This window comes from Calonectris borealis, chromosome 6 (assembly GCF_964195595.1).
Source record: "Calonectris borealis chromosome 6, bCalBor7.hap1.2, whole genome shotgun sequence".
Lineage (NCBI taxonomy): Eukaryota > Metazoa > Chordata > Aves > Procellariiformes > Procellariidae > Calonectris > Calonectris borealis.
The window spans coordinates 36,790,489-36,804,578 of NC_134317.1; the positions used below are offsets into that span (position 1 = coordinate 36,790,489).

Consider the following 14,090-nt stretch of genomic DNA (forward strand, 5'->3'; position numbering starts at 1 on the left):
GTTGTTCAGCCTGGAGAAGAGAAGGCTCCAGGGAGACCTTATTGCAGCCTTTCAGTACTTAAAGGGGCCTTATAAGATGGGGACAAACTTTTTAGCAGGGCCTGTTGCGACAGGACAAGGGGGAATGGTTTCAACTAAAAGAGGGTAGATTTAGATTTCTTTAGTTTCCTGTAGAGAGAAGGTTCACTCTATCTATTTTAAAGTATCTAATGGATTTGCAATGGTTAAAAAAAAAAATTACTGCTCAGGAAGGTTGAAAATAAAAAAGTTATTCTGTGAGAGTAAGAAGAAAACCAGTAGTTTATTAGAAGACTGTAGCTTCTCAGAGCATTAAAGGAGTGATCATACAACACATGCAAGTGCCCCCCATGGTAGGTAAACCTTTGCAATGTGCCTGCGCAGTCCTGCAGGGTTTCTGAACAATGGTGAAAATACTGAAATGTGATTTTTGTGAAGCTTAGAAACGAAAAAGGCTTGAGAAATACTAGTGTTAGGTACAATTAAGAATAGGACATTATACCCTGAAGTTTTGCTTAAGCTCTTCTATATCACAATATTGTCTTGTTATTCTACCTGGATTTAAGAACTTTGAGCTTATTCGTGGCTGGAATTGATGCCTCTGTCTTATGCACTGTGCAGACATAGAGAAATAATAATCTTTTATTTGTTCTCAAAGCCACAGAAAGTCCCTAAATAAAAGAATGGAGAAAGAGAGATTAGACATAAGAATATTATTTCAGGTTTTGTTCTTTCTCTGGGTACCCCTTTCCAATTGCAACAAAATCAATTTACACAAGGAATAACCTTACCTGCACCAACCAAGAAACAGGAATCAGATTTAGTGTGGATATAGATGTCTGTCTTCAGTAGAAATGGAACAGAGAATGTGACTGAATTAGAATTGGTAAACTTAAGGACGATAAGATTCTTTTGTCATTGGAATTATGGTGATGACAGAAATACACATTTTTAGTGATATTTAAGAAAAAGTGTTAAGTGAGAGAAGTATGTTCCTAAACAACATATGACTTCAAAGACAACGACATTCAAATAAAAGTTAAGTCACTGATGACTTTTTAGAACTTTTATTATATTGCATAAGCTATAACATTTTACAAATCTTAGTTACATTTTCAGCAACAGATACACTGATACTGTAGTAAATACAGAGATGAAAAGACACTTCTGACAAAATATAAAAAGGTAGAAATACTTAAAACCAGAATGCTGAATATCAAGAATGTTTTACATGAACAATATCCATACTAGTGTTTTTGAAAACAATTACCAAGGTAATGAAGTGTTTCTTGAATATAAGGCTCCAACACGCAAGGTGGTGAGCACAGTCAGTACCATCAGTTCACCTATGTTTCAGCGTCTCAGAGTCAGGCTTTTATGAACTCCATGCTCTAATGAGCACTAAAAAGTGCCTTTCTACACAATAACAAGATGTTGTAAAAATATTACTGTTGTAACATGGACTGAAGTGCAACAAGTGCTTCAACAGAATTGAATCAGTTAACTGGGGAATAAAGTACCAGTACATTTTGCGCAGGGAGAATATAGGAATGTTCAATAAGCCTTAAACTGACTGAAAAAAATTCATTTGGTAAGATAATTTTCAAGCTGAGACTGCTAATACTAAAAATAATGACACAGTTTTCCCCTGCCGGTCTTAAAAAAAAAAATCTGAAGCCTTTTTTTTTTTTGTAATCAGAACACACTGAATACTGCTTTTAAAAGAAAATTAACCTCAGATTAAAGTCATTTAAACCATCTTTCAGATAAATTCTTCAACACAAATGTAGCTGCCTACTGTCAGAAGTGTGGCACAAATTAGTGCAAACTACTATAAAAGAATGCTTATTTTTAACTCTGTAGGCATAGCACTGTGTTTTGCATAATTCCACTGAATTAAAAAAAAAATTTAAAAAGTAGAAGCTTGGGTTATCTATTGGGTTATATAAACAATGCAGGTCAGGCTCCAAATTGAGATAAAAATTGGTTCTAGGAAATAAGAATTAAGTACCTACCTCTATACACTTTCTGCTTCTACTGGCAAGGAAGGTTAGCAGCTGAAAAAAGGATTTTTATCATTATAATAGTTTTTATATATAAACATATATTAATTTCATTTTTGAAGTTAAAATCCCAGTCAGTTTCATACCTGTAAATCCAGTGACTTCAAGATGCTTACTCTTGACTTATGAAGTTGAATCAGATCCCATATGTACATTTTTAAAAGATACTACTGTTCAGATTGCTAAAGATCTATTTTTAAAAATTCTTTTCAAACATAAAATACAAAAAAACAGGGTTTACAACAATTACCATCATCACCAACATGCAGGAGTCAGTATTCCAACATAAAAAACACTAGATCTGCCTTTTAAAATATTACAAAAGCTACAGAATTGTAAGTATGAAATGAGGTTTTTTTGGCTAACAGAAAAAAACCCATAACGTGCTTTTCAGATAGTCAGGTGTCCCACTGATAAAATAAGTCTGATGAAAGAGAAAGGCACTTCAGCAGGCTGATTTATTTTCAGATTTTCCTAATACGCAGTACTAGACAATGGATGTGGTGTACTGCCTTTTAATTTGCACAGTGTTAGATCAGTAATGTTGTTAACCTGTTTCACTTTTTAACTAATGAGAAGAGTTTAGACTGGTGCCCATTCATTTAATCCTCTTTGGTACAAATTACTGCATAAAAACAAAGCAGACAACTAAACATTTCTACATCTTGGATTATTTTTTGTGCATGATCTCTAGCTCTGTATTGGCAAATAATGTCCCTAATCATCAAATCAGTTTTGCTTTCAGGTTTGTAAGATACCAGAGTTCTTTCATTTTCTGACAGTACTATAAAGATTTTTCCTGTTTATCAAATGGAATTTTAAGTGATCCCCTTTTTTTTTTTAATTTCTATAATACGTGGCATTTGGTAACAATTTGAAAGTTACTCTCAATTATCTTATTCTAGGTAACACATCCAGATTAATGTGCATACAGCTGCATATTATTTAGTCTGATCACTTCCCTTAATTTATGATACATCAAAGTACTGACCTAAGCCACATGAATTAATCTGCAGAAAAAAGCCTTGGCTAACTCCATTAACCACCTTATCAAAAACAGGTAAGACCTGGAACTGGTATATCCTTCTGCAAGAAGAATCTCAACATCATGTATTGCAACCATGGCGGGGAAGCAGTCCTGAAGTTTATTAGCCACCTTTCACCTTAAATATATGACAAGATTTGGTCAGATACAGTGTTCTGTATCTACCTAACACCTTTCAGTTAAAACTCTATGTGCATGTGGTTTTTTTTTTGCAAAAGCTGACAGCTCAAGAAGCGTCTTGTGAAGAACTGCAAACAATTGTGTTCTTCAAAAAGAATCAATTCCACCGAAGCTCAAATACGTATCAGTCTGGGAACAAGCATCAGAAAGAAGCTATATCCTTTCCAGTTTTCCCACTCATTCCCCTCTCCTTAGAGAGGGCTTATTTTAAGGTGCTTCAGGCATGGCCCCCTTCTTACTCCTAAGGTAATCAAACTCCAGATTCAAAGAAGTCAGAATCTCTGAATGTTTCCCTGGCCTTTCCAAGAGCAATGTGCCACGAATCCTTGCTATTTTTTGTATAGACCTAGTTTTAGCACTACCATTTTAGTACTCTGTTAGTGCTGCAATAGTGAGTCAACAGAAAAAAAAATCTTAAAAAATAAATTCAGTGATTCCTATAAATTTGTATGTTGAAATCATATATAGAAATATAAAAAAGCATTAGTTTGACCACAGAGACAAATTTCATAACAACATTTTGTCTTTTCCACGTTACACATCATGTATGGTTAGCTCTGGAATTAAAATTTTTAGAACTCAGTGTAGTCAAACTCCTTTTTTTAATGATCTAAAACCAAAAAGAAATCCAGTTGCTACTAGGTAAAATACAGGTTTCCAGTGCATAAATTCCAACATACAGCTGGAACATGAAGACTCAGATAATATATTCTGTAAATACTGAGTATAAATATGAAGTATAATTCTAATAATTTTAGAGTTATAGAGAGTTTTTAAAATCCAAGATGTAATGCTCATGATATGGCCAAGGAAGAATTCGCTGTCATTGTGTGCTTAGGGGCATCACCTGTTTTCATGTAGCATTTATCTTTGCAGATACAACTGCAGCAATAATTTCTCTCTACAGAATAGTTTTATCACATTCTGACACAGAAAACAAGTTATGTATTTATTTCTAATATAAAAGTCAACTTTAGAAAAGCCTTTTCAAGTGTTACCAGCAGCATAAGACACTATGCGATAAATGCTAGCAAGTTACACACAGAAAAGTTGGCGTATGGGATCTACAAAGCAAGCAAAGATAGCTGTTGCTTGACTTGGTATGGATAGAAGCAACAGCTAAAGACAGCCTTGGAAATGGTATTACCAGAACTGCAGCACGCACTTTCCAGAAAAGAATTTAAATATTCCACTAAAAGAAATGCCCACACCCTGATTTGGCGAGGGAGGAGCTACTATCTACTAGAGATACCAATCCTATATATGATGACATGACTATTTTTCAGAAAACTTTATTCTATCTTTCTTCCTACTACTGAGAAGCCTAGCAGCAAGAAACTCTTGCAAGAAGATCTGTTCCACTCTGACTTGCTTTGTTGGCTAAAAGCTGAAGCGTATCATTGATGCATAGCCTTTAAAGGGGCCATTTTGCACTACCATATGTGCAGGGTAAAACTGTGACTAATCCAGACAGCCAAAAGCTCCTTTAGATGATGGTACAGAACCAAACTCCGCTCTTTGCTCTTGATCGCCTAGCAGAGCAGATGAGAATCTGCACTACATCAGTATGTCTTTTGGCACCGTTACTTTAAGTCCCAAAGTTATAACTGATCTTTTCAACATTTCTAATCCTTTTTCTTTGGTGACCAGGTACCTACTCGGACACAGAACACGAACACTGGAGTGCAAAACTTCATCCCTTCGAACTCACATGAATAAAGCCATTTACAGTAGTCTGTATTTTTTAACGATACAAGTAAGTTGGAGGAATTAGGTCTTTTTGGTATATACAATAAAAAAATGTGTTGAAAAATCTGCAATATATTTAAATTACTGTAGGTGAACAAAATTTCAAGTAGAGACATATCAATTTAATATTAACACCTCAAAACCATTACCTTGTCAGGGATTTTCTGTTATGTTCAGAATATAGAATATTCTCTTTTTGAAAAGGGAGCCATCAGAACTGATGCAACTCTAAGAGTAGGGCAATATGAAACCTCAAAAGTCAATGCAGCTTTCAGAAGAAATGTGCATCTAGACTCAAAATATATTAATTGATTCCTACTAATGTATATAACAAAACAAAGGTTGAAAATATCAGTATTTGAGGCTAGGGAGTTAGTCACACACAAAATCCAGTGGAACTGCGTATAGAAAAAAAAGTATTGTGAAAATGTATTCAGTATAGGAAAATTGCATTACAGTAACCTAAAAAGAGTACCAAAGGCATGCTAATATGACAAGCCATCTTCACCTCTAAAGTAGATGAATCATATAGTTAAACCAGATTCTTTTGGCCAATTATAATTATAGCCTTATTTACACACCTATCTCGAACTTATTTTGCACTTTCATACTTGTGAACTCAATAGGAACATCATATTTTGTTCATGAAGCAACTGCACACCAGAAGGAGTTTGACTGATGTATTACTAGCACCATTCTGGTTACCTTGCATATTCTCCTAGAAACAGGACCAGACAACTGACAATCCCAACATAACAGACATATTTCACAGTAATGTTTCCTGAGTAAATACTCCCAGAAGCCCAGCTGCATAGGGTATTTCCCAACTCTTGAGTGTACTTCAGGGCAGACAACCGAGGGCCCCTCACCCCACAATTCAGATATAGGCATTGTATGTTTGGGTCTTGCTACAGAACCTTAACCAAGCTCTAAGGGAAATATTTATAAAGCTTTTTTAGGATGATTTATAACCAAACTGCCAAAGCCAAAATGCTGGAACTTATTTCATCAGGGAAACAGCTTCAAAGTCACAGAAAGACAGTCTATATACTATATGAAGCACATTAAGGGATGCATCTACTTTTCTGTTAGCCAAAGTTGAAATGATCACTTTGACAAGATGAACTTCAAAAATAAAGAATATTCTGATGGCCTTTTCCTTCCTCTATACATATCTTCATTACATTTCATGCATTCTTGACTTTTGGTAAATTTAACTCTAAGATGAGTCATAAGAAGTATTTATATTGCATTATAGACCAAATTTTGCAATCTGCTCTCACACTCGTAAAAAAAAACCCAACTTTTAAAGCCTGTTTAACCCATCTGCAATGCACAACCTAGACAAACGCAGCTCAGGCTGGCAAAATGTAGGCACATAAACCTCCAATGACCTTCCATTTTTTTAAACATAAAATAAAAAAGCAACAGTGCCAAACTTTCCTGCTAAAGCAAACTATTTCAAAGGCATAATTTGTCTAAACTTAAGTACTTTTTCATTATGGGCCAAACTCTTACTTATAAATCTGCAGGGATTCAAGACTATGTTGTAGAGCTCAACTGGCCCAACAGCATGCAGAAGAGAAAATTTTAACTGACAACGAAGCCAAAACAAGACACTGGGATCAGTAGTAGCAGCAGCTTCGAATGCTACCGGAACCACTCCTTTCCTGCTGGATGTGGACGCTTCATAGCAGATGCCAATCTTCAACATCCACAGTTCATAACAAAGCAGATGGGCAACATCTTAAGACAGCCAGGACCGTGAACTGCAGCGGCCACAGAGCTTGTACACTTCCCCCTTCTACCACTGCTATATGAAATGGCAACCTTTTGCACATGGATGGGCACGCAGGGAGGGTAGTAATGCTATAGAGCTCCGCTGATAAATCCAACAGAGCTCATCTGCTGGTGTCGTGGGACCAACTGATGAAACATTTTACATTATACAAAGAAGTAGTAACAGATCCCTAGAAAAGTTCACATATAAAATACTGTACAGATGGTCACATTGATTAGGAGCAAGGCTGAGGAATGGCTTTAACTAGTCTACCAACGCATTAGCAACAAGTACGAAAAAATTAAAACGTGCCTACATTTCTCACTGTGCATTCCCAGAGGTGCATCCAAGAATGACAGGCTAATTAAAATGTGGGCCTTCCCTATACTGCCAGCAAAATTAGGAACTGGAAAACTTTAATAGTAGCATTTCCCTGTTTTCAATTCACATTGAATATCAATTGCCCAGTTGAAGTTTAGTAACTCAATCTGTGTACTAAAAAAAAAATGTAGCTTTTCTTGATACTAGAAAACAACATTTCCCTTGTAAACCCAACACTGCAGAATTACAGAAGCAGCCAAGAGGTCAATAACCATCAGGGAGAGAAACAACACAAATTACATTGTGTTTTAATTTATAGGAATAAGCGGCCTCTCCTCTCTTTTCTTCCAGATATTGGTTTTGCTATCTCTTTTCGTAATAGACGGTCTGTCCCTTTTTTTAGCAGAAGGGATACCAGATTCATGACTTACTGACACAGTTTTTCTTCTTAGACCTTCTCCATCATGCTGTTGTATGACTGGCCCATTCCCTCCATCCAGAATGTGCCTCACAGCCTGATCCTCTGGAGTGCAAACAGTGGTCCCACTTTCACTGCTACTCAGATCCAGATCTTCCAAGTAAAGGATCTTGGAATGCGGCATATTTTTTATGAAAGTTTTCTCTCTTTCCAGTTTCCTACTAGGATGATGCTCATTCATGTCCACACCAGAGTCCAGACTGGTATCATTACTCTCTGTTTTTCTGCCCTTTTTCAGATCTATGAAAGAATGCCTCACTTGAGCAATCGGCTTTCCATCCAGGGACACAAACCATGCTCGAGGGTGCGGAGATGGTTTTCCTTTAGAGAGTTCCAATAGTGTTTGTTCTGAAATACCTTGAAGTTCAGATGAAAACGGAGTCATTACAACTGCTTCATTCAATGTCCCAGGAACAGAGACAGATTCCAGTAAGCTATTAGTGTACCGGCCCCAGTTTGACGTTTGAGAAGGTAAGCCCTCTTCACTATCTAAGGTATCGTTTTCATCTCTGCAGACAGAAGGCTGTGGATGAGAGTGCACTGGCATTTTCGGTAACGTTTGCACGTAACTGTCGCGATTCATGGGTTCCATCATGGGGCTATATACTAACTGCCCTTTTCTTGGCAAAGTTGCTGATTTAGCAGGATGCAATTGTTCTGGGGAGTAGAAAAGGTCAGAGGTTTGAAGAATAGCAATAGGTTGATTGTAAATATGCATTAGATGTTCTGGGATATGGGAAAGCCCATACATCTCCTCTTTCAGTGAAAGATATGTGTTTTGGTCTTGAATGTCCCTAGGAGCCTGGGAAATAGTACTGTTAGTATGCTTTGGCTGCTGTAAGTGCCTAACTCCAGCACTAGGCTCCAATGCATGGGCTGAATTTCTTGACTGATCAGTGTGACAGGATGACTGATACGAAGCATCCTCTGTGTAAATTTTAAAATTGTCTCGTGATTTTCCATCTTCTGTGTCTATGGACATCCTTCTTTGAGGACTGTATGAAGAAATCTTCGGTGTATATAACGGTGACTTATCCTCCAACTTTAAAGACCCTTTGACAACGCTGATGTGATTTATGTGAGTTGTTGATGTTGTCTGGTCTTTTTTTATGAGCTCCAGCTTAGTTGTATTTTTTTCCTTCTTTTGTGCCCGACCACATTTATCCCTATGCAAAAGAGATGCAAGGTAACTGTAGAGCATAATAGGAAATACTAGACTGTTGACTAACATAGCTGAAGATTAGATTTTGGTTAAGAAGTTATAGTGTAATGTGCTGTCACAAACTTAAAATAAAGTTCTGTAATAACTGTAATTTTTAAAAAAATATTAGGCTACACATTATAGTTTAGCTAAGGAAACAAGTCTCAACTTCAAAAGATTATTTTATCAACCTTAAATTCAATTAATGCTGGGCTTATTAGAGCCTCTCTTTTTGCTTACCTGCAGTAACAAAGAAGAACAGCAAAAAATCCAATGATAATGACAACAGTACCTCCCAGTATGGCCGTAAGGAACACTGTGTGATAGGCTGTTATGTCCTTGGAAACCGCACTAATAATTGATTCTAGATTGTCGAACAAAACCAGACAAGAATTAGTTCTCAAAAACAAGTAATTCCGCTTGATATGCAGAGCTGTAACTAATAAATAAATTAAACTAATAAATTAAACTGTACTTTTCCAGTGATTTTGTGTTCCTATGGCACTACGTTCATCCTTCCCTTTTCACCTTGCTATTTTAGCAAACTAGAAAATATACAAACAGTGGTTACAATATAATGGAACTTCAAAGGTTCCATCTCAAGTACTAAAGCCTTACCATGACATCTATTCAATTCCAGTCAAATTACATTTGTATTAGTTGTCCAAACTGACATAGAAACACGGTCTACATTTTCTATTTAGTGCTTCTGTCAGAAAATGCTATCTGTTTTTAAGTTTTGACATCATATTTCTTCCATAAGAATCCCTTCATATGAATTTGCAAAACATGCAATAAGTCTACATAAAACAGAATCCACTGGGACCGTTTTACCCAAGACTAATTTTCTTGTTGTATTTCCTCCTGTCATATATAATCCTCAACAGTAAGGTATACAGTCCCGCTGATTTTTACATCTCCATAGTCACAGTTCCTTTGCAGGCTTCTTCCAAAAGATGGTGATAGTATAAACATGTAAGTTCAAATACAGCCTGGACTTTTCCCCTATAGCATTTGAAGTTCTATGAAATGGTTACATGCACAAAGGCACACTATCAGGATTCAAACAAAAGTTATCCAACTGTTGAAATTGCATGTTGTTTTTCCCTTTCTGTTGCTAAATAAAGCAATCAAACTGACAGACTTATGATACATTGCTACTTAGGTTACTCAGTAGTTTCTTTGCCAGTTGTTGCAATACCTCTTGTTCCAGGCAGTGGAGCTGCTATCCAGTAGCCTAAGTGCTGAGCAGTGTATGTCCATACTAATTGACCGTCTGCTTCCCTTACCGTTCCCAGCCCACGGCTTACCCAAGCACCTGAAAAAAAAAAAAGGACAAAATATTGCACATGCCATGCAGCATTCTTCTATACCTCAAAACACTAGCAATGAAGCTATTACCAAAAACACACAAGGTCACAAGAAAAACTGACACTTTTGACCTATACACTATTTATTACACAGATTTAGCTAAACACGCAAACTTTCTCACTTGATAATTTCATTGCAAATATCCCTGTGTAGACATTTACTTTGAAACAAAGCATCAACATTACTTATAGAATTAATTTAATATAATTAATTTTCTATTAACAAACGTCTTTCATAGATATGCACACAAATCATTTGAAAAATCCTATTATATGAGCTTAAGCATGTATGAAGGTCAAGACTAAAAAAAATCAAGGAGCAGGTAATTTAAGGTATGAATACAAGTTTAATATTACCTAGCAGCACTTAGTGGGAAAGCATTTTAATCTAGTAAACTACAACAGGATAAACAATGTTTGTCTTGAATGTTTCTCTCCTCCTCCCTGTCCCAAGGCAGTAACAGTTCAGTTAGCCCAAGGAAGGTCTATTGTTAGGACACAGATTCCACGCCATCTGTTTGGCAATGCGAAGGACAGCTATTATGGTATGCCAGTTTCTACAATTAATAAAGCATGCAGTAGAAGAGTCAGAATTATACTTAACACACTTGAACACATTTATTGTGGGCCATATGTTAAATTCTAAGGACAGAAAACAACCTCATATAAACAACCTTACATTTTCAAACTGCAAATACTGAGAAGGAGAGAGAACCACCAGCTTTTTTAAAACAACAATAACCAAAGCATGCAAAAAGTGTAATTCGTATAAGCCCTATAATTTCAATTTTCCTCCAGGAATCTTCTTTCAGCAAAGCAAAAGGAAGTATCTACCAGACAGGAGGTAAAGAGGAGAACTGACACATGCCACATACGCGTGCACGCACAGACACACACACACACACAAAATATCATTCGGCAGTAAAACTTGCAGCTTTCTCCTGGTGCTTGAGATGGCTGGCAGAGGGGAATAGCAGCAGCAGCCACCTAGAGCCCTGAAAGAGGTGGTTTCTCAGTTACCTGGAAAACCTCTTGTCCAGACTCAGGAGCAAGACCAGCCAGAAGAGTCTTCCATCCCTAACTCTCATATGCAGGAAACAACAGCAGATCCTCAAATTCTCTGTCCTGTCAACCCTAAGGCAAGATGTCACTATACTGCAAAACTATTGTTTTACAAATATAGAGGATGGGCTACTTATAAGCAGATAAAAAACAACACAAAACACCACATATAAAAGGCAAAAAAAATTCTAGGTCTCCAGAAGTTCTATCTTGACTGAACAAATCTATAAGAAGCTATATAATCTTTGCTGTCCTCTTCAGAAAATTTTATCTCCCCCCAATATACTCCATAGAAAATAGTACATATTAAGAAAAACATTAAAATGTGAGCAAGCACATATCCTCTATGATTTACTGCCATTCAAACAGAAGTATATCGTTCTCAATTTAATGTTGCAATGCAAGCTTTCTTTCTTTTTTTTTTGTAATTCTATTAAAATCCACAAAGTACTTTTCGTACTAATGGGGCAAAATGTTTACTAAGAAGGAAGCCACATTCAATATACATCAACAAATTCTGCATTTACAGCAACTGGAATATAATTACAGAAGCTCATTTTCCAGGAACAGTCTCAGTACTATTACACTTTGAGTCACCCCCAGGAACACTGCATGAGCAGACATATGAAAGCAGTTTCTGTCTTTTTTCTGGTGCATATGGATCAGTCTACACAACATCAAACACAGACCTGTTCCCTTATCACTATCAATACTGACATGGAAGCTCTGATTACCATTATGACATATTACCCAAGGACTTCAGAGTTTAAAAGTGTGTGTCAGCATCTTGCTGTGGACATCTTGCATGCAACATCTTGGATGCCAGAGCCTCATTATTCAGTGCAGTGGTAGCTCTCCAGATGGGGCCCTACTGCTACTTATGGATGCTCTGGAATGCTTGTTGGAGAGCTGAGTTGTTCAGCTGTCCTCAGTCACCAGAACCTTGACTAAGGAATGCCTTGCTCAGTTACCTTAGAAAAAAGTTGTTTTGCACATGTCAGATCAAAGGTAAAAATAAAAGAAATATATTTAAGAATAAACATCCAGAACAGTGAATACAGTTGCAAATTTTCACCGTAGACAAGAGGAAGTGGAAGAAAAAAGTGGAAGTTAGAGTCATGCCCAAAAAGTCTCTCTCCTTGTCCACAGTCCTCTCCTCAGCAACCAGCAGTGAAAGCTCCATGTGGACACTACACCTCAGTGAGCACCCATTACAAACAATTTACCTTTACGGGACCTCTGTCAGAGTACACCCCACCTCAGAGGAAAAAAACAACTGTTTTGTTTTTCTTGGGTCAGCATGCCACGCTCCTGCTCTTGCTCAAACCCCAAGGCCAACACACCTAAGTAGGCATGTTGAACAGGCTCCTCAACACCCACATACACACCTTACACTGGTTTATACTCTAAACCTGACCCTGTGCCAAGCTGCTCCTAGCTCTGTCAACTTTTTGTTTTAATAACGTCGTTGACCTAGTTTTCTGTTTAGTGAGTTAAAACAACTCAGCATAGGTACAGATGAGCAGAGAAGCTGGCAAAAGTGGCTATGGCAGCAAGAAATTAAAACCCCTTGTGCTATTTTACCATGTCAGACTGAAACCCTTTCTTTGATGAAGAATGCTCTCTCTTATCACTACTTACCCCTCTGAAGTCTTCTACGTGTATAGACAGACTTAATCTTCTACACCAAAACTTATTTTATTCACTCTTTTTCCAAGAGACAACCTAGCCAATTTTTTATTAGCATGTTATTAATTCAAATTAATGTTCTCTGGTTGTTCTTCATTAAGATGATCAGTTTCTTTCTTGAAAATGTAAACAACCCTTTGTTAGAGTTGGTGTCCTCTCCTGTACTTCCAACAGTTGAATAACAGCTTTTTGCCTTAATAAGGAATACAACACCTACCTCTTCACTCACTTGCATATTTCAAGACAAAATGTGATGGAAAGTATAAGGTAAAATGTAAGACAATCAGTACACCAATGCACACACACCTAATACAGGACATCTAAATGGGATAAGTGCATGTAGCTCATTACTCAGTCTTGACTAAAACTGGACACGAAGGGATGACAAAAGGTTTAGAATGTCTAATCCCCAGCCTCCTCTTCCCATGCATACTGTAAGAACTATGTTTTTCCCTTTGAAAACTCTTATTTCCCCTTCATTTCACTTTCTGAATTGCTTTTGTTAACTGAAGTAATATCTATTCCAGTTTTAGCATCAAAGGATCTTTAAAGCTATACTCTAGGAAACAAAGTATCCAAATCTTCAATTCTGATTTGTTTTCTTTTAAGAAGGCATTCACAAAATTACCAGGCTTAGAATTTAACGTCACCTAAAAAGTATGTTCCCTGAATCCTTAGTCTCCCACGAAAATAAAAATCCATTACATTAAAAATTTGTTCAATGAATTTTACCAAAGCTTTTTGAACTATGAAAGCAGAGAAATTTCTTTGCACAATTCAAGCTAGGCAATCAAAATACAATACAGAACCCCTAATAAAATTTGTGACTATTTACCACCACCTCATATATTAGTGCCATCACTGTTCTATGACATACAGTGTCATATGCCCAAAACTATATACATGTGCTAAAAGGTAGAATAACAAATAACTTAGCCCACTTACCAGTTTTCATATCGAATGTCCATGCAGGTATAGCATCTCCTGATTTTACAGTACTTGTGGGAAGAGGAAGTGTAATCTGAATGGGACCATTTACTTTCAGTTCTTTCCCAGTCAAAAGAACGTTTACACATATTGCGGCAAGAGGAGCTAATTCCATGCTTTTGAAACCTGAATGTGAGAAATATCTTA

The 14,090-nt window shown here is 36.7% G+C and overlaps 1 protein-coding gene across 4 annotated transcripts in view; it reads right to left on the reverse strand.

Moving 5' to 3' along the window:
• Positions 1 to 1,076: 1,076 nt before the first annotated feature.
• Positions 1,077 to 14,090, reverse strand: part of FAM171B (family with sequence similarity 171 member B) — a 50,974-nt gene continuing 37,960 nt past the window's right edge. For all 4 annotated transcript variants that reach the window (XM_075153692.1, XM_075153695.1, XM_075153694.1 and 1 more), the window contains 4 exons: positions 13,902 to 14,069; positions 10,037 to 10,153; positions 9,076 to 9,199; positions 1,077 to 8,800 (listed from right to left, as the gene is read on the reverse strand). In XM_075153692.1, coding sequence (XP_075009793.1) covers positions 7,465 to 8,800; positions 9,076 to 9,199; positions 10,037 to 10,153; positions 13,902 to 14,069 — 1,745 coding nt within the window. In that variant the 3' untranslated portion in view covers positions 1,077 to 7,464. The remainder of the gene's footprint in view (positions 8,801 to 9,075; positions 9,200 to 10,036; positions 10,154 to 13,901; positions 14,070 to 14,090) is intronic.